General features: G+C 47.0%; 1 protein-coding gene across 8 annotated transcripts in view; it reads right to left on the reverse strand.

The window, feature by feature from the left end:
* The window catches only part of LOC144772352 (sodium/potassium-transporting ATPase subunit alpha-1-like), a 3188308-nt gene that overhangs the window by 59396 nt on the left and 3104502 nt on the right, over window positions 1-24410 (reverse strand). For 7 of the 8 annotated variants that reach the window (XM_078656610.1, XM_078656616.1, XM_078656614.1 and 4 more), the window contains one exon: window positions 12717-12808. The exons of the other annotated variant lie outside the window; for it this stretch is intronic. In XM_078656610.1, coding sequence (XP_078512736.1) covers window positions 12717-12808 — 92 coding nt within the window. The remainder of the gene's footprint in view (window positions 1-12716; window positions 12809-24410) is intronic. 8 annotated transcript variants of the gene reach the window in all.

Raw genomic sequence — 24410 nt, forward strand, 5'->3', positions numbered from 1 at the left:
TGTGCTCGAGACACCAGTCAGATGAGGTGGGGGGTCGGTAACAGATATTGTGTGGGAACAGGCCACACACGGCTTGAACCCTGTCTTCTTCGCACACAAAGAATATTTTTTTAATTCGACAAAAGCCGAGAGAAGGCATCTGAAAAAGCGGAAGAGAGGTAGCTCTTCCAGGATCAGCACTTAACCGGTGTGGAAGAACAAGTTAAGTATCTTCGGTAACGCATTATCTGGTAGAGTCTCTATCTAGCTGCAGATTCCTTACTTACCTCTGAATTTCCCAGGATCCAGAAACGTTTGCTGAGCAATACACCTTATGTGCGTTGGGTGACTCCATTTGGCTCCGTGTGACGTTGTGGGCATCAATACCGTCAGTTATGATGTCGCTGTGACTATATAGGCGCCACCCAGGTGCGCAGACGTCAGTACTTTTGTTTTTTTCATGCCAGAAGCTCAGAGCCACGAAGTAACTGACATAGTCGTGGATAAACTAGAAACCCTGAAAGGGAGAGTAACCCTAGCCCTACAATATTAGTATGCAAAGGGAGAGGCATGGTTGGGGCTGTAAGGAATATGCAGCTAGACAGAGTCTCTAACAGATAATGCATTACCGAAGGTAAGTAACTGGATGTATGAAGTTACAACGCATACTTTTACAACGCATACCTTTACAGCGCATTTTTTACAACGCAACATCCATTACAACACATTCCATTACAACGCATGCCATTACAACAAATTTTTTAAAACTACCTTTACAACGCATTCCATTACAACGCATACTACCTTTACAACGCATACCATTACAATGCATAACATTACATTACATGTATGGTAAGTATTGGATAGTGTAGGGGTAAAAATTACTATTCTAACTCCAGGGCGGTGCAACAGTAGGGTAAGTGTTGGATAGTGTAGGGGTAAAAATTACTCTTCTAACTCCAGGGGGTTGCCACAGTAGGGTAAGTGTTGGATAGTGTAGGGGTAAAAATTACTATTCTAGCTCCAGGGGGTGCAACAGTAGGGTAAGTGTTGGATAGTGTAAGGGTACTATGCGTTGTAATGTTATGCATTGTAATGGTATGCGTTGTAATGACATGCGTTGTAGTGGTATGCGTTGTAGTGTCATGCGCTGTAATGGTTGCGTTGTAATGGCATGCGATGTAATGGATGTTGCGTTGTAAAAGTTTTGTTGTAATGGTAGTGCGTTGTAAAAGTTGCGTTTTAAAGGTTGTTTCCCAAGTAACTTGTTAATGTGATAGAGACTTCTAGCTGCAGATTCCTTACCTTTGAATAAGATACCCAGGCCATTTCATCCCGGCGGTGGGCTGTGGACCAAAATCCTATACTAGGAAGTTCTGCAGGACCGAGCGGGCAAAGAGCCCGTCTCTGCAGACCCAACCATCCAGGCAGTAGTGTTTTACAAACATGTGCAAAGATGCCCACGTTGCTGCCTGACAGATGTCTTGCGCTAGGTCACCCCGTAGCCGAGGCCGTAGTCTCAGCCTGTCCCCTGGTGGAATGGGCCCTTAACCCGTCAGGGAGCTGATTCTTTGCCAGGGCATAGCAGATCTTGATGTAGAGAACGACACAGCGAGATATGGTCCTTTTCTGCACTGCCTTGCCCTTCTTCGCTCCCACGTGGCCCACACAGAGTTGGTCATCCACCTGGAACTCTTTTGTGTGGTCAAGGTAGAACAAAAACACTCTTTTTGGGTCCAGCTGCTGGAGACGCTTGTCTTCCTTAGAGTGATGCGGGGGAGCTAAGAAGGTGGGCAGTGTGATGGATTGACCCAGATAGAATTGGGTCAACATTTTTGGCAAAAAAGAAGCCCAGGTGCGAAGTACCACTTTGTCTGGAAAGGACATTAGATAGGGAGGCGAGCAAGATAATGCCTGCAACTCACTCACCCTCCGGGTCGATGTAATTCCCACTAAGAAGACTGTTTTGATGGTTGTGAGAGGCTGGCTAAGTATATGGTTCTCATTTAGGTAAGTGTAGCTCCCTGCACTAATCCAAACAACCCTCATGGTGATTTTTGTGGTCTTAGACAACCTTATAAGTGTCTAAGTGGTAGTTGTGGAGAGCAGCTTTCAGGCTTAGTCTAGAAGGAGTATACAGCAGCTTGTTTTACCAGTACTTAATCTTATGGTATAGGTTAAGTGAAAAAGAATCACACAGTGTAGTTATAAAAATATGTATTTTATTACCAACACTCACTAACACATTGTATTATCTCCTACCCAGAGATACAAGCACAATACATGCAATACTTAGGAAATAGCGGTACAAAAGGGGGTGGTGATGGACTGTTCCCATAAGGCACAGGGTCAGACTGACTTGCATATAGCCATGTCTGAACTGGGGTGGCTGAGTGAACTAAAGAATGGTGATGGGTTAAACCCAGATCAGTTGACTGGGGGGGAGTGTTTGATTTGTTCAAACGCTCCGTCCATCATTCTCTTTTGTATCGCTTTGTTCGCCCTAAGTGTGGCAGGGTATGCTCAGACGTGAGTCCCTTGTTCACTTGGCCACTGGATTCAAGATAGCCTGGCTGATGAGGATTATGAATCCGAAACCGGTCCCAGGATGCTTGTTTCCGGTCCAGGGAAGACATGGCTTGGCAGTTCGGGCTGGACTGTTTCCGTAAGGCACAGGGTCAGACTGATTTGCATATAGCCTTGTCTGAACTGGGGTGGCTGAGTGAACTAAAGAATGGTGATGGATTAAACCCAGATAAGTTGACTGGGGGTGAGTGTTTGATTTGTTCAAACGCTCCGTCCATCATTATCTTTTGTATCGCTCTATATACTTTGGAAATAGAGCACGTAGCTAGCACAAATACACAGTGGTCCGTAGGGGGAGACCAAACCATATTCTCAAATAGTAGGATACGAATTACGACTCAAGTCAAGAATGGACCCAGAAGACGTAGAAGAGCCGGGGACCCAAGGAACCACCCTAGGTGGGTATCTAGGAACCCCACGGAGGTCGTGTGCAGAGTGGGAACATGACAGCATACTCAATGTTAGTCAATTGGTAAGTTGTGGTTGCAATTTTAAAGAAGGACCCTTACGAGCGGACCCTGAACAAACCCTGTTTAAGATGGAAGGTTGGAGAGTCACTACACCTGTGGATAACCCTGGAACCAGGATAACTACACCAGGCAAACCAGGTGCATAGGTGTCAAATGATGTGAGAAACCACCGTAGACCACAATGGAAGACTTCAGGGAAGATTCTGCTGAAGAAAAAGACAAAGGAGTCCACTGGAACCCAACTCAAGATGAGCAGTACCTGCAACCAGAGGGGACAGAGTCTATGCCACTCAGGAGTGACCAGGAGGAACAGAAGACTAATGCCCACCATTGTCGGAGATGCAAGAGAGGTTGACGGTACCCTTGAAGTTGCAAAGTCTTCACTGGTGGAAAAGTCCTGAAGAGACCTTTAAGAAACTGATTGATCGATCTGTGAGACTAGAGAGAAGGACCTGTAGTAGATCTCCTGTAACGGGATATGGCCGCCAAGTGGACCCTGATGGAAGCAAGAGCAAGGCCCGAATTTGCTAGATGGAGAAGGTAAGGCAGTATTTGTTCTGGAGAAGAAGAAAAAGGATGTATCTTCTGAGTCTTACACCAAATACAAAACCTCTTCCATTTCAAAGAATATGTTTTGTTGGTACTATCTGCTCTTGCCCGAGCCAGAATGGCTCTAGAATCTGGTGGAATATCTAAGTTCTGGAATTCCTTGAACTCAGGAGCCAAGCGGATAATCTAAGTGATGCCAGATTCGGATGCTGGACTTGCCTGTTGCTCATCGTGAGGAGAGATGGGAACTGTTTCAATCACATTGGTGGTTCTAGAGAAAGACGGTGGAGTTCTGTGAACCAATGTTGGCGTGGCCAGGTTGGGGTTATCAGAATGAGTGTATAGGTCTCCGTTTTCAATTTCCTGAGGACTCTGGGAATCATTGGAAATGGTGGAAAGGCGTATGCAAAGACCTTGCACCATGCAATCGAAAATGCATTCCCTAGAGATCCTTTTTGGGGATGCCAGCTTGCAAAGTGTTGGCATTTGGCATTGTCTTTTGGGGCGAATAGGTCGATCAGAGGAGTAACCCATTGAGAGAATACTTGGTTGAGGGTCTCCTATGCCAGCTCCCACTCCTGAGACGTTGTGTGTTGTCTGCTTAGTGAATCGGCTAGAACGTTGTCCGTGCCTGGGGCATATTCTGCCCGAAGTGAGATATCGTGCAGGATTAACCAGTTCCAGATTTTCTGTGATTTGCGAGAGAGTTTTAGAGAGCGAGTCCCTCCTTGTTTGTTGAGATAGGGCATCGTCATGGTATTGTTCCTACGTACGAGCACTAGTGAGTTCTTGATTCTTGGGAGAAAGTCTTGAACGGTGAGGAAGACCGCCCGCAGTTCAAGGAGATTTATATGAAGCCCTCTTTCGGAGGGGGACCACTTTCCGCTTATCTGCAGTTCTTGGAGGAAAGCTCCCCAGCCTCCCAGAGAGGCGTCCGTTGTGATGACATGTGGTGAAGCCGGAAGTAAGAAGGGCAAGCCTTGAGAAAGATTTCGATTAGACATCCACCATTGCAGAGCCTTGACAATTTGAAGAGACATCTTTATGAGATCGTCGAATGACCCTGTGCATTGGACCCATTGCGCTGAGAGTGCCTCTTGGAGAGGGCGCATCTTTAGGCGGCATTGAGGAACCAGTAGGATGTATGATGACATCATTCCGAGTAGGGACTTGAAAAGGCGAACCGTTAAGGTTCTCTTAGAGGCTACAAGAACAGCCATTGTCACCAGCTTTTCCATTCTCTCCTGTGATGGAAAAGCTTTTTTCAGTTTTGTGTCGAGTGTAGCGCCTAGGAAATGTATACGTTAAGAACGTAGAGGGACTGATTTTTCCCGATTGAGTGTGAGTCCTAAACGATTGAAAAGTTGCAAACAAGCGTTGGAAGACCTGGAAGCGTCTTCTAGGGATGGAGCTTTGATCAGCCAGTTGTCCAGATATGGAAAAAACTTGATGGTGCTCTTGTCTGAGATATGCAGCCACTGGAGAGAGGCATTTTGTAACAATGCGAGGTGCAGACTTGAGTCCAAAAGGTTGGACACAAAACTGGAAGTGTCTGCCTGCTACTGCAAATCTTAAAAATTTCTTGTGATTTCTGTGAATTGGGATGTGAAAATAAGCATCCTGAAGATCCAGGGATACCATGTAATCTTCTATATCTAGGAGTTGTAAGACCTCTTTGATCGTTATTGTACGAAACAACTTATTTTTTAGGAATTTGTTGAGGGCTCTGAGGTCTAAAATTTGCCTCCGCTTCTTTTCCTTCTTCTGAATTAAGAAGAAGCGGGAATAAAATCCTTTCCCTCGTTGGGACAGAGGGACTTTTTCTATCGCCCCTTTCTGGAGCATAAGGGAGACCTCTCGGAGAAGCAGACACCGATTTTTGTGAAGCATAGGGCGGGCATGGGTTCGGGGAGGTATGTGAAGGTACTCCAATGAATGGCTGAATTGAACTATTTGTAGAACCCACCGGTCCGTGGTAAATTTCTTCCAATTTTCTAGGAAATGGGAAATTCTTCCTCCAGTCTTTGAGGGCAGAGATGAGTTGGAGACTGGCCGAAGGGAAAGGTCATTGTCTATGAGCGTTGCCTTTTCGTTGGCCTTTACCCCAAAAGTACGCTTTGCCATTCGAAGATTGTTGGTGCTGCTGTTGGCGTTGTTGAAACTGTGGCCGATGTTGCTGCCCCGAAGAGTATGATGACCGATATTGATAATCTCCCTTGTAAGAGGACTGTCCTCTCCCTCTTGAGACGCAAAAGGACGGACTTTTGTATTGGAGAGTTCCCAATGCTCTGGCCGTGTCCGTGTCCTTTTATTACCCTGTAACGCCTCATCGGTCTGAGGTCCAAAGGGGAATTGGCCATCATAAGGCATATCCAAGATTTTCGTCTGAATCTCAGGACAAAAGGAAGTTGCCTTCAGCCAACCTTGCTGTCACAAAACTGCTGCCCCGGAAAGTTGGGAAAATCCCGTTGTTACGATATCCAGCGCGCAGTCTATTATTTCTGACACTGAGCGTTCCACTTCGAGTAATATTTTCTTTGCCTCTTCCTTCGATTTCTCAGGCAAGGATGTTAGATAAGGGGCTATGTCTGCCCATAACTGTCTCTTGTAACGTCCCAAAAGCACTAAGGCATTGGACGCCTTCACTGTCAGAGCAGACATTGTTGAGAAACGTTTACCAATATTGTCCAGCCTTCGGCCTTCTCTATCTGGCGGAGCTGACAACGGGGCAGAAGGATTTTTGGACTTCTTTTGAGCTGCCTGTGTAATCACTGAGTCCGGCTTGGGATGTCCTATTAAAAAAGCTGACGCAGTATCAGGCGCCCTATACTTCTTGTCTAAGCGAGGAACTACCGGAGGTACTGAGGAAGGGTACTACATCACGTTAACACTTTGTCCCCACAGGTATTCTATAACAGGTATTGATTTCACTGATTTTTTGAAGGGCTCTTTAAAATCATATAAGAAGCATTCCTGCTGGAGAGAGACCATGGGGATTTGGAAACATTGAGCTGCCCTCTGAATGACATTATGGAACCCTCTGATGTCTCCAGGTGGTGAGTCCGCTTGTGCCTGTACTGGAGAAGCAGGGCAGGGAATGACATAGTCATCTCACTCATCGTTGTTAGATTGAAGCTCTCCCTCATCATGTTGGTCTTCTTCCTCGTCTTCATCGGTAGACGGAGGATGTGATAAGTTGACTGGATCCAGCTGTAAATATAAAGGTGGAGGCCGTGGTCTTGGTGAGAGAGATACTGCTGAGGGTTGAGGTGCAGGTGACTGCGGAAACCTCTGTTTGTAATCTATTATGAGGTATTGTAAGTCCGAGACTAAAGAGGCTGGAAGGCAAACCATTGGTGGAGGAGGTGGATGATATTCTTCCTCTGCTCCTCATCTTCATCCAAACTTTCCTGATATTTCACATTAAGCTCAGAGGGGCTTGTCGAAGTTTGGAACATGTCCCCTTCATCTGAATCTTCCTCCTCAAGGAGACATGCTGGAGGCAGCGGTTGGACTCTACTTGGCGACAGTAAATCCGGCGTTAGCGTCTTTTTTGTGATCCTGAGATGCACATATGTGCTCTTCAAACTTGGGTCCATCGTCGTCGACGACGAAGCGTCAACGGATGTTGCAGTCATCGGCGTTATCGTCGATGGTGCCGTTGTCGATACTGGTGTCATCGCCGGAGATCTCGTCGACGGTGTTCGCGTCAACAGTGTCTTCGTTGACGGAGTCTTCGTCGCCGATGTTGTCGACATCGACGATGATGTCTTCGTCCTCGAGCTCATCGACGAGTCAGTCGTCGGCGAGCGTATCGTCGACGACTCAGTTTTACCTGCCGTCGACGATGGGGTCGTAGTCATCGATGAGGTCAGTGACGATGTTGCCATCGACGTCGAGAAAGAGTCGTCGACGTAGTGACATACAGTACTGAAGAGACTGTTTTTTTCGTCGTTCAAGCCGTCGTCAACGATGTCGTCGTCGGCTTCTTGAAGGAGGGAATTTCCTGAGAGGACATCTTCGATAGAACCACCCTAGAGTGGACCTCTGAAGACTTTTTCAGTGTATTCTTTTGAGGAGGCTGAGTGGAAGGGCCAGGAGCAGTCACTCTTGGTCTCTTCTGAGAAGACTTGGAAGAAACTGAAGAGCCTTCACTCTCTTCAGAAGATTTCAGCTGGTCTCTATCTTTCAATCTCTGAAGCCAGATTAGTAGACGTCCCTCACGATCTTTGAGGGTTTTAGAGGAGAAGGTACGACATACCTTGCAATCCTTGGAAGAATGATCCGGATACAGGCAATATAGACAGTCTTTATGTTGGTCATCTATATGTAGCCTTTACTTCCCACAAGAACCACAGGGCCAAAAAAGACCCTTTTTTGGTGTCTCAGCCACGAAGATATTAGTAACCCTAGTCCAGAAAACAAAAATAGTCCCAGAGAACACTGGAAACCCAGTTGAGAAGAGAAAACTGAGCAGAGCTCAGAGGAGACTCCCTTAGCGCGACGTGCGGTAGAAAATCTGAGGGACTGAGGCTCCTTCCAAGAGGGTTCTACAGGGAGGTGATAGCTGATTGGCTCTTCTCTAGAGTTTGGTCCTTTCTACAAAAGGACAAGGATATGTTACTAAGGTGAGGCCTTTGGGCCTATTTCTCTATATGTCTAATAGGACATTACTATCTTTATGTACCGGGGACTCCCATCCCGACGACGGGGAATGATTCAGGTATGTAAATCTATTAAAGACACCCCTAATACTGGATAACCTCCCCTTCTGCTGCAACAGAAGATCCTCTCTAAGGAACAGTCTGATTGGAGGACCGATGCTCATTCTAAGAAGCTCTGGTTACCAGACTCTCTTTACCCAGTCCATAGCCACAAGTGTGACTTGGGCCCGGTCATTCCTGATCTTCTTATAAGTGTTTAGTCATGCAACACTTGATTTTGTTGCACCAAGGATATTGTGCTGGATAATAAAATACTTATAAGGTCCCAAAGGCGAAACCTATTGGCTATGCCAATGCTTGTTCTGTATGTTGTGTACACTAGACCAGTGGTGTCCATGATGATGAACAGGCTTACGAGTCTGTTATCACTAACCTGCTATGAACTTTGCCCCAGCCCTACAGAAGTTAAGAGGCACCAGCCACTAGAATTTATTTTGCTCTCCGTGTAGACTAATCAACCTCTGCTGTACCACTGGGTTTCTGAAATAATAATAACGTGTTTTTAAAGTGTGTCATATTGCACTTCTAAGGGCTATTTACAAAAAGTGTTACTACTACCCAGCTTAAAGGTATCCAGTTTACTAACTTTGGAAAGATGGCTGAGTTTGCCTTTCTAAGATTTAAATCTGTGACCTGGGGAACACTCCATATCTCAGAAGCAAACATTCCCCTGGCTGATCCATCCTCCAGGCTGGTTGCTGAGATGCAATGAGTTTTGACTGATTTCTGGCCTGCAGTGAATGGTGTGTCTTTTCAACTCTGCTCTCCCGGACTAAGTTACTGATTTGCGAAGTTTAGACGCTCAACTTCTGAGAAGGCCTGGAAGAAGACCGAAAAATGGCTGCACAAATTATTTCAGCACCACAAGGTCTGTGTTGAATTTTAGGTTTTTCCATGAAAATGTAAACAACGTAAAAGTGATAGGATCAGCATGGCTGGGAAGGCGTATCGTTGCTAGAGCAACTTATTATCACATTTTTTCCTAGGGTTGCAGAGGTCAGCATGGCCCCAGTATGATATGATATAATCCTTTAAACCAGTTGTTTTCAAACAGTGCCCACCCTCCCCCGAAAGGGGTGGGGCATGAAGTCATCTCAAGGGGTGTGACAGGCCACGTCTCCGAGTAGCGAGCTAGAGCGCTAGCCTAGAATGCACTTATTTGGAGCAACCTAAAGTGTATATTTTAGCCTGTTCCCGTCACTGTGCATTTTTGTCCCTATTCTTGAGTTTAAATGGCTTGGTCTGTCTACCAGCATGACGTCAGCAGCATGAGGATTGAGGTGATTTAGCAGAGCTGTCGCATAGGAATGTACTGCGAGGTATGTGGCTGGAGCAGCATTTTCTCACTTTGGTACCTAACAAATTGCTGCTTAATCTCTTAAAAAGAGTTTTGTGTTAAATTTTCATTCTCAAACTGAAACATTAGAGGATTTTGTAAAATAAGCTATGCAATAATTGTGCTTGGTACAGTGAGTGTGAAAGGAAGGCTGTTAAATGCCACATTTTCCTAACACACAACGATGATCGCCGCTGTTGAGGTGCTCGGGAAGGGGGGGGAGGGAGGGACTGAAGCCCAACTAAAAAAAAGATTCAGTTCCCCTACTTTTCCACAAGGGAATCGCCAAAGATACACACGTTGCTATTGAAGGCAATGCAATGCGTGCACGTTTTTGACAGCCAAACTGAATCGATGGCTAAAGGTCTTTTCCCTATGCAGCACATGCGCGCATCATAGGCGAGACCTAAAAAGCTGGCAACTTGTCAGAGGCCCTACCTCCTTTCTCCACCACTATGCAAACGCGCCTCCTGGCATGCTGTTGGTTATGAGATGAAGTCCCCATGGCTACTGAGTGTCCTTAGGGGTCAATAAGACCTCCTGTTACCTTGAGTAAGCCCTAGTCTGTGGGATTGCTGAGAGATGGTCGGAGGTTACGTCCCTTTTTTCCACCACTGCAAATGAGCCTCTCGGCACACTGCTGTTGGGGGGATGAGGTCCCCTTGTCTCCTGAGGGCCTCAGGACTAATGTGGACTCCTTCTCCCAAGCAACAGTGCACCAAGAGGTGCGTTTTCAGAGTGGTGGAGAAAGGGAGCATGGCTTCTTATGACCTCTCAGCAGTCCAGCTGTGTGGGTCACACTGGAGGTAACAGGAGGTCTATTTAACCCCCAGGGACCCTCAAGAGCCAAGGGGTCTTTATCCCCTAACTAGTAATGTTCCAGGAGGCATGTTTGCAGATTGATGGAGGAAGAGGACATGGCCATCAAAAACCTCTCGACAATCCCACAGTGTGGGACTTATAGGAGGTAACAGGAGGGGTAGTTGGCCCCCAAGGACTCTCAATATCCAAAAAGACGTCATTCCCCTACTAGGAGTGCGCCAAGAGGTGCTTTTGCAGAGTGGTGGAGAAAGGGGGCGTGGCCTCCTACCAGGTCTCAGTAATTCCGCTGTGTAGGGATTACTTGAGGTAACAAGAGGTATAGTTGGCCCCAAGGACATCTTTGCGGGCCAACTAACCGTCTTCTAACCTCAATTAAGTCCCACACAGCAGGATTGCTATGAGGTCTTCGGAGGCTATGCCCCCTTTCTGATGAAGTTCACTTTATTACTGAGGGCCCTTGGGGGTCAATAATCCCTCTTGGCACCTCCTGTAAGTCCTACACCATGGGATTCCTGAGAATTAGTCAGCGGATGGCTCCTTCACGCTCTGCATTGTAACTTGTTACATCCAGTGACACCTACTACAGTGTCCACCCGGAAAATTTATGTATTACCCGCTCAGACCTGACCACTATATGTATTAGTGATAAATCCATATGAAAGAAAATTTTTGCATCAGTGTCGTGTTCGTGCTCAATGCTTACTGGCATCCATCTTTAAATAGAAAACGCGTGGATTGTTTCACTTTTAGACAGCTTTAATTCAACACCTAAGAATTAGGTTCGCCCTCCTTGTGACATCATACTGAAGTTTCATTTACATCCAATATACCATCTTGCCCTGAGGAAGCCCGATCTGGGCGAAACGCGTTGGCTGTCATCTCTGTCAAGATTGTGTTTGAAGATTGAAATAAAATTCTCTTGAAGAATAACTTGAAGGACCACCACTCTTTTTTGTGAACATATATGAACATTCTTTTGAAAATCATTTGTTATATGTACTGCACTGTATATTGTTGCCTCTCTGTTCTCTACATTTTATGTTTAACTAAGGTTCTTTAGCAGTGGACCTAAGAGGTGGGCAACTGTGGCAAATACGGTTTTGCTTTGACTCTTTGTGTATATATTAGGGTAGTGCAATTGTTGATTCCTACTGCTATTGTTACGTGTTTGGACCTCACTCATCCATATAGGTAGCCACACACACACACACAGACACCCATAGAGGTACTAAGACAACCAATCACTCGCCCATACGGAATCTCACGTATCCACTCAAACACCTATACAGCCACTTAGACACCAACTGGCCGACATATATGTATACATTCACACAACAAGTCACTGAGACACCTAATCACTCACTTATACAGTCTGTCACGCACCCACTGAATCATCAGGACAGGCCCTCATACACCCACTGATTCACCAATACACCTTGGTAGAATATATTTAACACTCATTAACGTTTTCAAAACACTCACAGTCACTGGATGATGTCACCAGTGATGTCATTTGAGATGCCATCAGTGATGCCATGAGTGATGTCACAAACCTGACCATGTCATGAATGATGTAATTTGTGAGGTCATAACAAATGCAGTTAATTAATGGGAGTCTCCTGAAAGACAACCTCGTCTGTCAGCACAGTGGGCCCGATTCACAGAATGAACTTAAGACTCAATCCTAAACGTACTACTATTTTGGTATTCACATAATGCACTCACTACTTTTGGCATTCACAGAATGAACTTACTACTTTTGGTATTCACAGAAGTTAGGATTTTGTCTTAAGTTTGTCTTAAGACAAACTTAAGACAGACTTAAGACAGACTTAAGACAAAATATTAACTTAAGTCTGTCTTAAGTTTGTCTTAAGACAAACTTAAGACAAAATCCTAACTTCTGTGAATACCAAAAGTAGTAAATTCATTCTGTGAATGCCAAAAGTAGTAAGTGCATTCTGTGAATACCAAAATAGTAGTAAGTTTAGGACTGAGTCTTAAGTTCATTCTGTGAATCAGGCCCATAGTCAATAGAGTCACTTAGGGCCATGCACTTAAGATATTTACTTTCAAACCATTTATATATTTTTAAATTCTAAAAAACTCACTCAATTTGCTTAAGCAATGTTACCAGTTCTTTCTGTTGACTACTATACTCCTTTAGAGTATTTTGTTCTGTTTAAAGAACAACCTGCCCACATTTAGAACGTAGCCACTGTAAGAAGAATGATATGCTGCGGACCTTACCTCCAGGGTGACGCCGAATGAGTAATTTTCTGATTTCGTCATACACAAATATAAGTAGGGAGTATGGGAAGGCACAGAACCACCACACTGACCTATTGGAGAAGAGAGTATGGGCACAGTGAAAGATGTGCAGAACAAGAGCAGATATGCAGTTAAAACAACCATAGTTCTTTTTTTAAATTATTGTATTTAGGGGCATATACGGACTACACAACCAGATTAAGAAAACTACTGAGAGTGGTGAGTAACGGCATGGAGCAATTATTAAGTATAGCACAGAGCAGCTGTCAAAAGGAATAAGGAATATGTTTGGTCTGAAACAGAATGTATTACCTTTTTAATGTGGAGCAGGAAAGGGAAGGAGGGAGGGGGTTAACAAAGGTTTTGTAAAGTTCTTTGCACACTGTAAAGCATTTGGTGAGATACTGTTCTCATTTAAAATGGTGTCTGAATTAGTTCACGAGTAAGGTTTCTGTTTCTTACAGGAGAGTGAAGTTGAGTCTGATATGTTGAGGAGTCTTCTATAGTGTAGAAAGAAGAACTGATAAGACATGGTCCAAGGTTTTTTTCTCGTTAGGTCTGAACTACAGATAGTTTAGATTACTGTTGTCAAGGTCCTATTGTCTTCAATGCAGAGAGGGCTTTAGTCTAGGTGCTTGCTTGTGATTGGTTGGCTTTCTTGTCTATCTTAGTTCCATGATCTATTTTCAATGGCAATCTTCTCTATGCTTATAAGCTACCACTGATTTGAGAAAACTCCTTTTTATTTTTTGTTTGAACACTCTATGGGAGTTCATCACTTTCCTCTTTCGCTACTCCTCACAAAACACCCAATTCTACCCTCGTCCATTGCTCTCATGTCCTTCCCTAACCCATTTTATAATTTTTTTTAAATTTAATTTTACATTGTTCCAGCTTCATTGTTTTGAGTGCATTGTTCTGAAACCTTTTAACATGCTTTGTGTGAAGGCCTGGCAGCTGTACACTGAAGTCGGGCTGGGCCATTTGTTTCCTCTTCCATTTATCCCCCCTTCTGAAGCCTGCTTTTTTCATGACATTTTGTTTATTTCAGAGAGAGTGGCTTGCTTTTAGAAATCAAATTTTCTGCCACTGCTGTCTCTTCTCCTTCACTCCCACACTATTCACTGCTTTTATTTTATTTTTATAACTTTTTTGCGGGCCTGAGAGCTACACATTTCTACTGGGCTGCACACTTGTCTTCCAATGCAGCAGCATACTTTATATATTTGTATTTACTGTTCTGAAAAAGCCGTCCAACAGTTAAAAAAAAGTAAGTAAAAAATGTCCCCAGCCGACACATACAGAGACACAGTGGCCATTTTTGAATGATTATTTGTTTAAGATAAATCATTCTACGATAGCTGTCCTGCTTATGTGTGCAAACATACTATCTTTTTTTATATTTCTTTTTATTTAAAATAAAACATAAACAATAAAAACGAAAGAATACACAAGGCAATACAATCATATAAGTATCAGGCGCTCTGCAAGGGATGAGGACATACAAGTACAATTGGCAGCAACACGGGAGAGGAAAGGGAGGGGGAAATTCGAAGCAGGAGAAATGCTTAAAACCAACGGTGGGAACATCGGGTTAGGGGGGAGAAGGGTCAGTCTCTTGGTCCGCGAGGGGGGGCGTACATATCTCACCCCGGTAAGAGTTCCAATGGTTCCAGACCTTACCCCATTTACGAGGCCTGCCACGTGCAACGTATACTGTATTCTCTCTAAACATGCACCAATCCATGTTTTGTTTCCATGCAAGAACAGTGGGCGGTGTCTGGGAGCCCCACAACTGGGCTATATCCCTCTTGGCAATCATATTGGCCAGGGTCACCCACCTAATCTGCACCACATCATAGTCATTCGGTTCCCACACATTCAATAAGCATCTCCTGGCTTCAGGCAGTGACACAACACCCGTAACCTCACTCATAATTTCATGCACACAATTCCAATAACGCGCCACAGTCGGACATTCCCAGAGTATATGGAGAAAGGTACCTACAAGACCACACTCGCGCCTACACATCCCGTCCAAAGAGAATCCCATATGCACCAGTCGTGGACCAGTCACATAGACCCTGTGTAGAATTTTAAGCTGCACAAACCGAAGGCGTGCCGGAATCGCCACCTCCTTCGGCGAGGATATTGCTGACTGCCAGTCTTCATCGTCTAGCTCCAGACCATCACTGGTCCAAACCTCTCGGAGACGACAGAGAAGGTCAACCCTGCTATTTATGAGCTTTTTGTAAATTAACGAAATCGTACTGTCCGGGACGTACCCGTCTAGTATATGGTCTTCAAGTGGGGACGCCTCCGGAATAGTGGCACCCGTAGGGAAGACCGACAGCAGGGCATGCCGGACCTGCGCGGAACGAAAAAACTCTGTATCATTCAGCTCATACTCCACCTTCAACTCCTCAAACGTCCTGACCCTGTCCTTGGTCCACACATCATTCACCCTGCAGATACCGATCACGTCCCACCTGTCGAATCCCTTCGTCTTCCATAGGGATCCCAATCTCTCTGATGCATAGAGTGGGGTCGCACGCGTCAATCTATCCTTCCAACACAGGGCAGCAGTGGCGCGATACCATACCTGCACAGCTATCTTGGTCGGACCCGTGAGTGACTTCCCGGCAGAGCTGGAATATAGCGCCCTATTCTAGTCCCCACCAGGTAACAACCACTTATCCATTGCGAACGCGGGATTTGGTGTCGGACCGTAGGTGCAATGATTAATTGCTCCTAGCTGGGAAGCCCAGTAATAACGTCGAATGTCGGGGAGTGCAATTCCACCATCGTACCACGGGAGCGTCAATTTGGCGAGGGCAATACGGGGGCGCCCTCCCCATATCAATTGTCTTTGCAGACTTTCGACCTCTCGGAAATAGCTAGCCGGTACAGTGTCGAGAGTATTCTGTAACGCATATAGGAACCGGGGCAGCGACATCATCTTAAATAGTGCCGCCCGCCCTAGCGGGGACAACGGAAGTCTACGCCATGCCGCAACGTCAGACCTAAGGCGCTGAAGCGGGGGTAGCAAGTTACGTTCATAGCGAACTACTGGATCCAGGGCGATATAGACCCCCAAATACTTAAATCCCGCCTGCACCACCTGTATGGGACAGCCACGTTGCAAGAGGGGAGACTCGCCCGACAGGACATAAACACACGACTTAGACCAGTTGATGACCAGGCCGGAGTTTTTACGGAAGGAATTCAACACGTCAAATAAAACTATCAGCGATTTCCGAGGCGATGTTAAATACAGCAGGATATCATCAGCATATAGGGACACACGGTCTTCAAAGTCTGGGGTCCATCGAATGCCCTTCATCGACGGCTCCCACCGCAGCCAGGCCGCCAGTGGTTCCAAAGCTAGGGCAAAAAGAAGCGGAGAAAGCGGGCAGCCCTGGCGCGTTCCCCTGCCAAGGGCGAACGGAGCGGAGACCCGACCGTTCACGACCACTTGTGCCAGTGGGTCGGTGTAGAGCAACTTTACCCAACTAATGAATACCGGGCCAAAACCAAACTTAGCGAGGGCTGCCCATAGATATAGCCATTCCAGCGTATCGAACGCCATTGCGGCGTCCAAAGAAGCCAAAATGGTCGGCTCACGTAACGATGACGCCCTCGCAAGGACGCCATGAAGGCGCTGGAGGTTCAACGCCGTGTTGCGGTGCGGTATGAAACCAGATTTGTCCGGGTGAACCAGGTCGCCGATGACGGGTATTAGGCGGTTCGCAAGCACTTTAGCCAAGATCTTAGGTTCAGCGTTTAAGAGAGATATGGGTCTATAGGAAGTACAGCGGTTTCGCGGCTTCCCCTCCTTGTGAATTACAACAATAGACGCAAGTCTTTGATCAGAGGGGAGGGAGCCCGCTTCTAACGACTCCAAAAACATCGACCTGAGATATGGGGCTATGGTATCCGGGCGCAGCTTGTAAAGCTCAACGGGGAGTCCATTGGGGCCCGTGGCCTTTCCCGACCGCACCGAGCGGATGGCAATCGCCACCTCCTCGACAGAAAGCGTGGCATCGATAAGCTCCCTTTCCAGGTCCGACAAGCGGGGTAGAGCTATATCTCGCAGAAGCAGATGTGAGTCCTGCTCAGGTCTATCCGACACAGGGGAATATACGGCCTGGAAATATTCAGAAAAACTCTCCACAATCTCAGCTGGGTCAGTCACTCTCACTCCATCCACTCTCTCAATCGACGGAACCACACGACTAGCCCTCTCTTTCTTATCCAACCAACCGATCAACTTTCCCGCCTTATCACCCACATCATACAAACGACCCTGCTGCTCTCTGCTCATGACTTTGGCAGCATCGGTAACCAGTGCTCTATAGTCAAGTTGTTTAAGACTAAGGAGGTGTAGCCTTTCCTGGGTAACCCCCAGTTCCAATTCTCTTTACAAGACATTTATTTCATCCTCAAGTCGGACAACCGTCTCATTCTTGCATCTCTTGACGCCACTGATTAACGAGAGTGCCTGGCCCCGGATCACAGTCTTATATGCCTCCCGTAGTGAGACCAACTCCGTCCGTATCTTAGGGTCGCGAAGATACCAGGGGTTGATCGGGGCCACCCGGCCCTCTGCTCCCAGCTCTGCGTCCATGACCAACCACAATGGAGAGTGGTCCGAGATACCCCTGGCCAAATGTTTGATCTCCCTAATAGAGGAGGCCTGTGAGGCAGGCAGGCATCAATATGTAATCTAGTCTCGAGAGACTACCATGGGCACCAGAATGAAACGTGTATTGCAAACGTGTATTGCAGCTGCCCCGGGTGGAGCAGTCTCCAGCAATCAATCAACCCCAGAGTATCCAGGAGGCCACCTAGCCAGGATTGAGACTTCGCAATGTCCCTGGGAGGGTGGCGGTCACACATCCCGGACACCACCAAATTAAAATCACCACCCACCACCAAGTGGCCCTCCGGGAACCCCAGGATCACCCTCCCCAAGTCGGCAAAGGTAGTAGTCTGTAAACCAGGGGGAACATAAACAGAAAGCAGGGTGATGACTCTCCATTCCCAGCGTCCGACAATGGCAGCATACCGCCCCCTATTATCAAGAATAATATCGTCAACCTCCAGGGGGAGGGAGCGCCTAACTAGGATACCAACCTCCCTGGAGCCAGAGGTAAACCCAGAGTGTGCAAGAAGACGATAACCACGTCTATTCATAGCATGGCAAGTATTGCCTATTAAATGCGTCTCTTGCAGCAACACCACATCAGGGGAGAGGTATCGTAATAGTTGTATCACCACTCCACGTTTTATCCTGTCCCCCAATCCATTGACGTTCCAACACAATAGCCTCAATCCCCTACCCCCATCCCAGAACCAATCACTGCCCCCACCCCATGACAAGCGCGACACAATACACCAGGAGTCCATCAGTACAATGCCTTGAGAAAAACTAAACAACAAGAACTTCCCCCCGTCCACCCCCCAGCAAACACCCAAAACCAGACCCACCACCCTGCACCCCTGCGTTAGACTCGATAGCCACCCCAACTTGCAGTGTGCCTGTCGCCCCAACATACAACTAATCTACGACAAGAACCCTAGAGGAGGAAAGACTCACCCCCCCCACCCCTGGATGACTATCCACTATCAAACAGTTTACAGAGCATCAAACCACAGCTGAAATGTCAATATGTAGTCCAAGAAGCCGAACTCGTTCCTTATTCCTGCTCCAACGGGCCACCCCCGGCCCCTTCGGGATGTTCAGAGTGTTCCTGTCGCCTGGGCAGCGTGTCGAGCCAGTCACTTGCGGCCTCTGGGTGGTCAAAGAAGAATGTTCGATCCCCATGCACGACTCGCAGACGAGCCGGGAAAAGCATAGCTTACTTCATGTCCCTGTCCCTCAACCGTCATTTCACCCCCTGGAACCCCAGCCGCTGTTTCTGTACCTGCTGGGTGAAGTCCGGGTAAAAACTCACGGAAGTGTTTTCGAAGGCTGTGGGGCCACCCTGGCGCGACGCCTGCAGGATCGCGTCTCTATCCCGAAAATTGAAAATTCTGGCGATGATGGGCCGTGGGGTGGCCCCCTGCTTGGGCTTTCCTCCCGGCACCCGGTGGGCTCGTTCCACCGCAAAGAATTTACTGAGGCCCTTGGGAGCGAGATGGTTCACAATAAGGTCCTCCACAAGCAGGTCAACCGTTGAGTTCTCTGAATTTTCAGGGACACCAACCACACGAATGTTATTCCGTCTTGCCCGGCTTTCAAAGTCCTCCAGGCGACGAGAGAAGAAATCGTGTGAGGATCGCAAGTTGTGGACCTCGGTTTGTAGGTCGGCGACATCGGTGGTAAGGCTGGAGGTCTTCAAATCAAGGGACTTGACCTTTTCGTTGGTCTTGGCCAAGTCTGCCCTGATCAGAGTGACATCGATCGTGACCGTGTCGAGTTTGTGGGCCACGGATTCGTATTGTTGGCCAAGTGAGGTCTTCATGCCTGCAATGGCGCCCATGATGTCGCGTAGAGTCAAACCATCTCCCGTCATGGAGTCATCTCCGGCATCCCCCGGGGGTTTATTCGTTCCCCCAGGTGAGCCCTTGGGAAGAGTGTATCTGTCCATGACGTTAGACTGCACGGAGCTCCCACGGAGAGCCGGCTTGGTCTTCCGCTTCTCGACCTCGGGCTTGGTGGCCATCTTGGGTGCTGCGCCCCCGAAGAGAGCCCGAGACCTGGTAAAAATGACTATGCTCAAAAGCGCCCAAAAAGGTTCGCGAGACAGAGAAGGCACAGCTCGCCACACAACGAACCGTGAAGGGCAAGCACAGTACTTGAGTGAAAATAGCGGAGTAAAGTGCGCCCAGGGCGAACCGAGACAAAGCCAAGCAAGGGAGGTCTCAAGGCCAAAATCGAAACTGAAAGCCAACACTGGAGTAGAAGTGGATTCAGACCGACCGATGTTGTTCAATTACTGCCCGGCTGGCGAAGAAATCGAGCCCGGGGCAGTGCCGAGGAGCAGGCCACAAAAGTTCAGGAGTCCATAACTCCGGTTCCCGAAGTCCAAACCGGATTCTAAAAACAACTAATGTGGCAGCTGGGTTGCGCCATCAACGACCTGTCGTCGTAGTCAGGATAAAATTCAGGATGAGTGACGGAGGTGGCGAAGGTCCGGGAGCCCTGTGCTCACGCGGCCATCACAGTTGCGCGCAAAGCTCCTCCTTTGTTTGATCAAAAAAAACACTATCTTTGAATGTTTTTTTTTCTTCATTACAAGATGACTGTGTATGCCCTCATGAGCAGGTGAGTTGGCAGCCAACTAGAAGAAAAAGAACGCACTGGTTAAAGCAATAGGTAAAATAGTTGAAACCTATTGGCTGTGCTAATCCTTGCTTGTTTTTTTGTTTCCAGTCATGCAGTGGTTTGGATCCATGTGCTTGGGATTTGTTAGATACAGCTAGCTTGGTGGTGAAATATGGGCAGCTTATTGCTCATCAGTACGTTGCAGATCATTCAGCAATAAACAAGTTACTTACCTTCAGTAACAAATTATCTGGTAGAGACTATCAGGTAGATTCATGAAAGCAAAATCGGCTCGCAAAGGGCCAGATTCTCAGAATCTGGCCCTTTGCGAGTGCAATTTTTGCATTTGGGATTCATCATCCCAAATGCAAAAATAGCTAATTGCGAAATCGCATATTTGCGAGGAATCGCATTTAAGGAATCTCTATTTGAGATTCCTTAAATGCAATTCATTAACCATATTTTTTTTGCGAATTCGCTATTACTGGCCGCTATTTACCACGAATTGTAACTTCGTGGTAAATAGCGAAAACTTAGAAAAATGCACTTCAGTGCATTTTTCTAAGTTGCATGTTACACACACACATGTCCTTTGGACATGTGTGTGCGCAACACATGTGTACATTTTCATTTCAGCGGTGCTACAGGGTGTCCTTTGGACACCCCTGCACCCTTGAAATCGCATCCTTATTTGCGAGGAATAACTCCCCATTCATTCCTATGGGCCTTTTGGCCCATAGGAATGAATGGGGAGTTATTCCTTATTTGCGATTAGCAATTTGCTAATCGCAAATAAGGAAGATGTAGGAATCGCAATATTTTTTGCAATTCCTACATGAATCCCGTTTTGCAAGTCCTTAATAGCGATTCCTTATCAATCACTATTTCAGACTCGCAAAACGGGACTTTGATGAATCTAGCTGTATATCTAGCTGCATACCCCTTACATTTAAATTTTGCAGGCATCAGACTGGATCCGGAAACCTTTGCATGAACAATACCTCTGCACATCGTTGGGTGACTCAGTTCGGCTTCATATGGTGTTGTTGGCCCAGATGTGACATCATGGTCGCCTATATAGGCACCAAACAGGCATGCAGACAACAGTTTCTTTCAAGACTTTTCACACCGGGAATACAGAGTCATGAAATAGACTAACCAGTATGTGTCCAAACTAGGGCCCAATAAAGAGGATCAACCTAGCTCTAAAAATGTGTTTGAAGAGCGGGGAGGCAAGGGTAAGTCTGTAAGAATTCTTTAGCTAGATATTGTCTCTACAAGATAATGCGTGACCAAAGGTAATAACTTGTTCATCTCGTAGAGCCTTCTAGCTGCAGATTTCTTACCTTGCCATACCCTCCTGGTGATGGGCTGCAGACCAATTACTAGACTAAAAAGTCCTTCAGGACTGAATGGGTGAAATACCCATCCCTGAATATCTGACTGTCCAGGCAGTAGTGTTTAGCAAATGTTTAGCAAATGTGTGCAGGGAAGCCCACGTTGTTGCCTGGCAGATGTCCAGGACCAACACTCCACGAGCCAATGCCATGGTCGTAGCATTACCTCTGGTGGAATGGGCTTGTAAGCCCTCAAGAGACTGCTTCTTAGCCATGGCATAGCAGATTGTAATACAGATAACGACCCAGTATGAAATGGTTCATTTCTGAACTGCTCAACCTCTTTCAGCTCACAAAGAGTTTGTGGTCCACCCTGAACTTTTTGTGCATTCAAGGTAGAACAACAACACACTTTTTGGGTCCAGAACATGGAGTAGCTCCTCTTCCTTGGAGGATAGTGGAAGAGCATAAAAGGTGGGCAATGTGACTGACTTACCCAGATGGAATGTGGTAACCACTTTAGGTAGGAAAGAGGCTCAGGTGCGAAGCACCACCTTATCCGGAAATATCGTGAGATAGGAAGGCTTGGATGATAAAGCTTGCAGCTTACTCATCCTCCAGGCAGATAATATTGCCACTAGAAATGCTGTCTTGATGGTAAGCAACTGGAGGGGACAATTATATAGAGGAACAAAGGGAGCACACATGAGGTTAGTGAGAACCAGGTTCAGATAACACTGAGGCATAATGAAAGGTGTAGGAAGAAACATGTGTGCACGTCCTTTCAGGAACCTATTAACAATAGGGGACTTGAATGAAGAGGGTTGGTAAGACATCCACAGGAAAGCGTACAGAGCAGAAAGATAACCCTTGAGAGTACCCAGAGCGGAGCCCTGCTGGGCAAGGGTAAGAATGAAGAGAGGAATATCAGAAAGAGCGGCAGAAAGAGGGGCAACAGAGTTTTCTGTACAAACCTTTACAAATGTTTGCCAAGAGCAAGCATACTCCTTTTTGGTGGATGGCCACCTGAACATCAAGATAACTTCACAGACTTTGGGAAGAAGATCAAAAGCTATCAACTGACGGCGCTCAATCTCCATGCAAGGAGGTAGAGAGTTGACAGGTTCGGGTGGAGGACCCTCCACTGCTGCTGTGACAGAAGATCCTCCCGAAGGGGGAGCATGATTGGAGGATCGATGCTCATTCAAAGAAGCTCAGGATACCATACCTACTGTGACCAGTCCGGAGCCACAAGGAGGACTTGGGCCCGGTCGTTCTTAATCTTCTTGAGAACCTGGGCAGAAGTAGTATGGGGGGAAGTCATTCAGGAGAACTGAGCTCCACTCACAATGAAAAGCTCTGCCAAGCAATTGCCGATTTGGAAACCCTAATGTGCGATACCGCTGACATTGCGTGTTCTGTTTGGAGGCGAACAGATCTAACCAAGGTTCTCACCACTCCTGAAAGAGACCATGCACCACCTCCGGCTGGAGATGCCATCCATGATCTGCTAGGCATCAACAGATGAGTTAATCTGCCCTGGCATTCAGAAAGTCTGCCAGGTGTTGAATCACCAGGGTTACGCCCTGCTGTTCCAGTCATGTCCAGAGCAGCAGGGCCTCTTGACAAAGGGTCCACGACCCTACCCGCCCTGCTTTTTGTACTTCCACATGGCAGTGGTGTTGACCATGAACACCTGCATGAACTTCCCCTTGACAGAGGGAAGAAATGCTTTTAATGCTAGTCAGATCGCACAGAGCTCAAACAAGTTATGGAGCCCTGACTTCACCGTGGACAAGAGTCTGCTAATCTCCACTTCTCCCAAATGGCCACCCCATCCCAGGAGTGACACATCTTTCACCACTGTGAGCCCTGGTTGGGGAAGGCGAGTCGTCTGCCTCTGACCTAAGTTAGCCACCACTGCAGGTCCTTTGCTGCTCCCTCTGAGATCTGGACCATGTCACAGAGATTCCGCTGATGCTGCGCCCACTGGAATTTCAGATCCCACTGCAGAGCAAGCAGATGCCATCTGGCATGATTTACCATGGGATGCAGGATGCCCTGAGATCCAGCAGCCTCAGAGTCCTTCTCACTAAAATCCAGGACAGAGGCTCAAACATTGGTATCATACCCTGAATATCCTAGACTTGCTGCTAGGGAGGATAAGCCCAAAAGTGCATTTCGTCCAGAACAGCTCAGATGAAAGGTAGCATATGTCCATCACCACCCCCCTTTTCCAAAATCGGTTTTATCCACACTACGTGTGGGAGGGTATACTCAGAAGTGAGTCCCTTGCTCATTGCACCATCAGGATTCAAGCAAGCCAGGCCGAAGAAGGCTGTGATGCCAGAAACCGGTCCCCGGAAGCTTGTTTCCTTCCCAGTATAAGAATTGGCTTGGTAGTTTGGTTTGCCCTGTTCCCATCATGCACTGGGACAGGAACAGACTAATTTGCATATAGCCGGGTTCTGAGCTGGGATGGTGCAGTGAGCTAAAAAACGGTGATGGATTAAAACGATGATCTCTTGACTTGGTAAGAGTATTCTGCATCATTCAGAAGCTCTGTCCATCACCACCCCCCTTTTCCAAAATCGGTTTTATCCACACTATGTGTGGGAGGGTATACTCAGACGTGAGTCCCTTGCTCATTGCACCATCACGATTCAAGCAAGCCAGGCCGAAGAAGGCTGTGATGCCAGAAACCGGTCCCCGGAAGCTTGTTTCCTTCCCAGTATAAGAATTGGCTTGGTAGTTTGGTTTGCCCTGTTCCCATCATGCACTGGGACAGGAACAGACTAATTTGCATATAGCCGGGTTCTGAGCTGGGATGGTGCAGTGAGCTAAAAAACGGTGATGGATTAAAACCATGATCTCTTGACTTGGTAAGAGTATTCTGCATCATTCAGAAGCTCTGTCCATCACCACCCCCCTTTTCCAAAATCGGTTTTATCCACACTAAGTGTGGGAGGGTATACTCAGACGTGAGTCCCTTGCTCATTGCACCATCAGGATTCAAGCAAGCCGGGCCGAAGAAGGCTGTGATGCCAGAAACCGGTCCCCGGAAGC

Source organism: Lissotriton helveticus, chromosome 8 (assembly GCF_964261635.1).
Source record: "Lissotriton helveticus chromosome 8, aLisHel1.1, whole genome shotgun sequence".
NCBI lineage: Eukaryota > Metazoa > Chordata > Amphibia > Caudata > Salamandridae > Lissotriton > Lissotriton helveticus.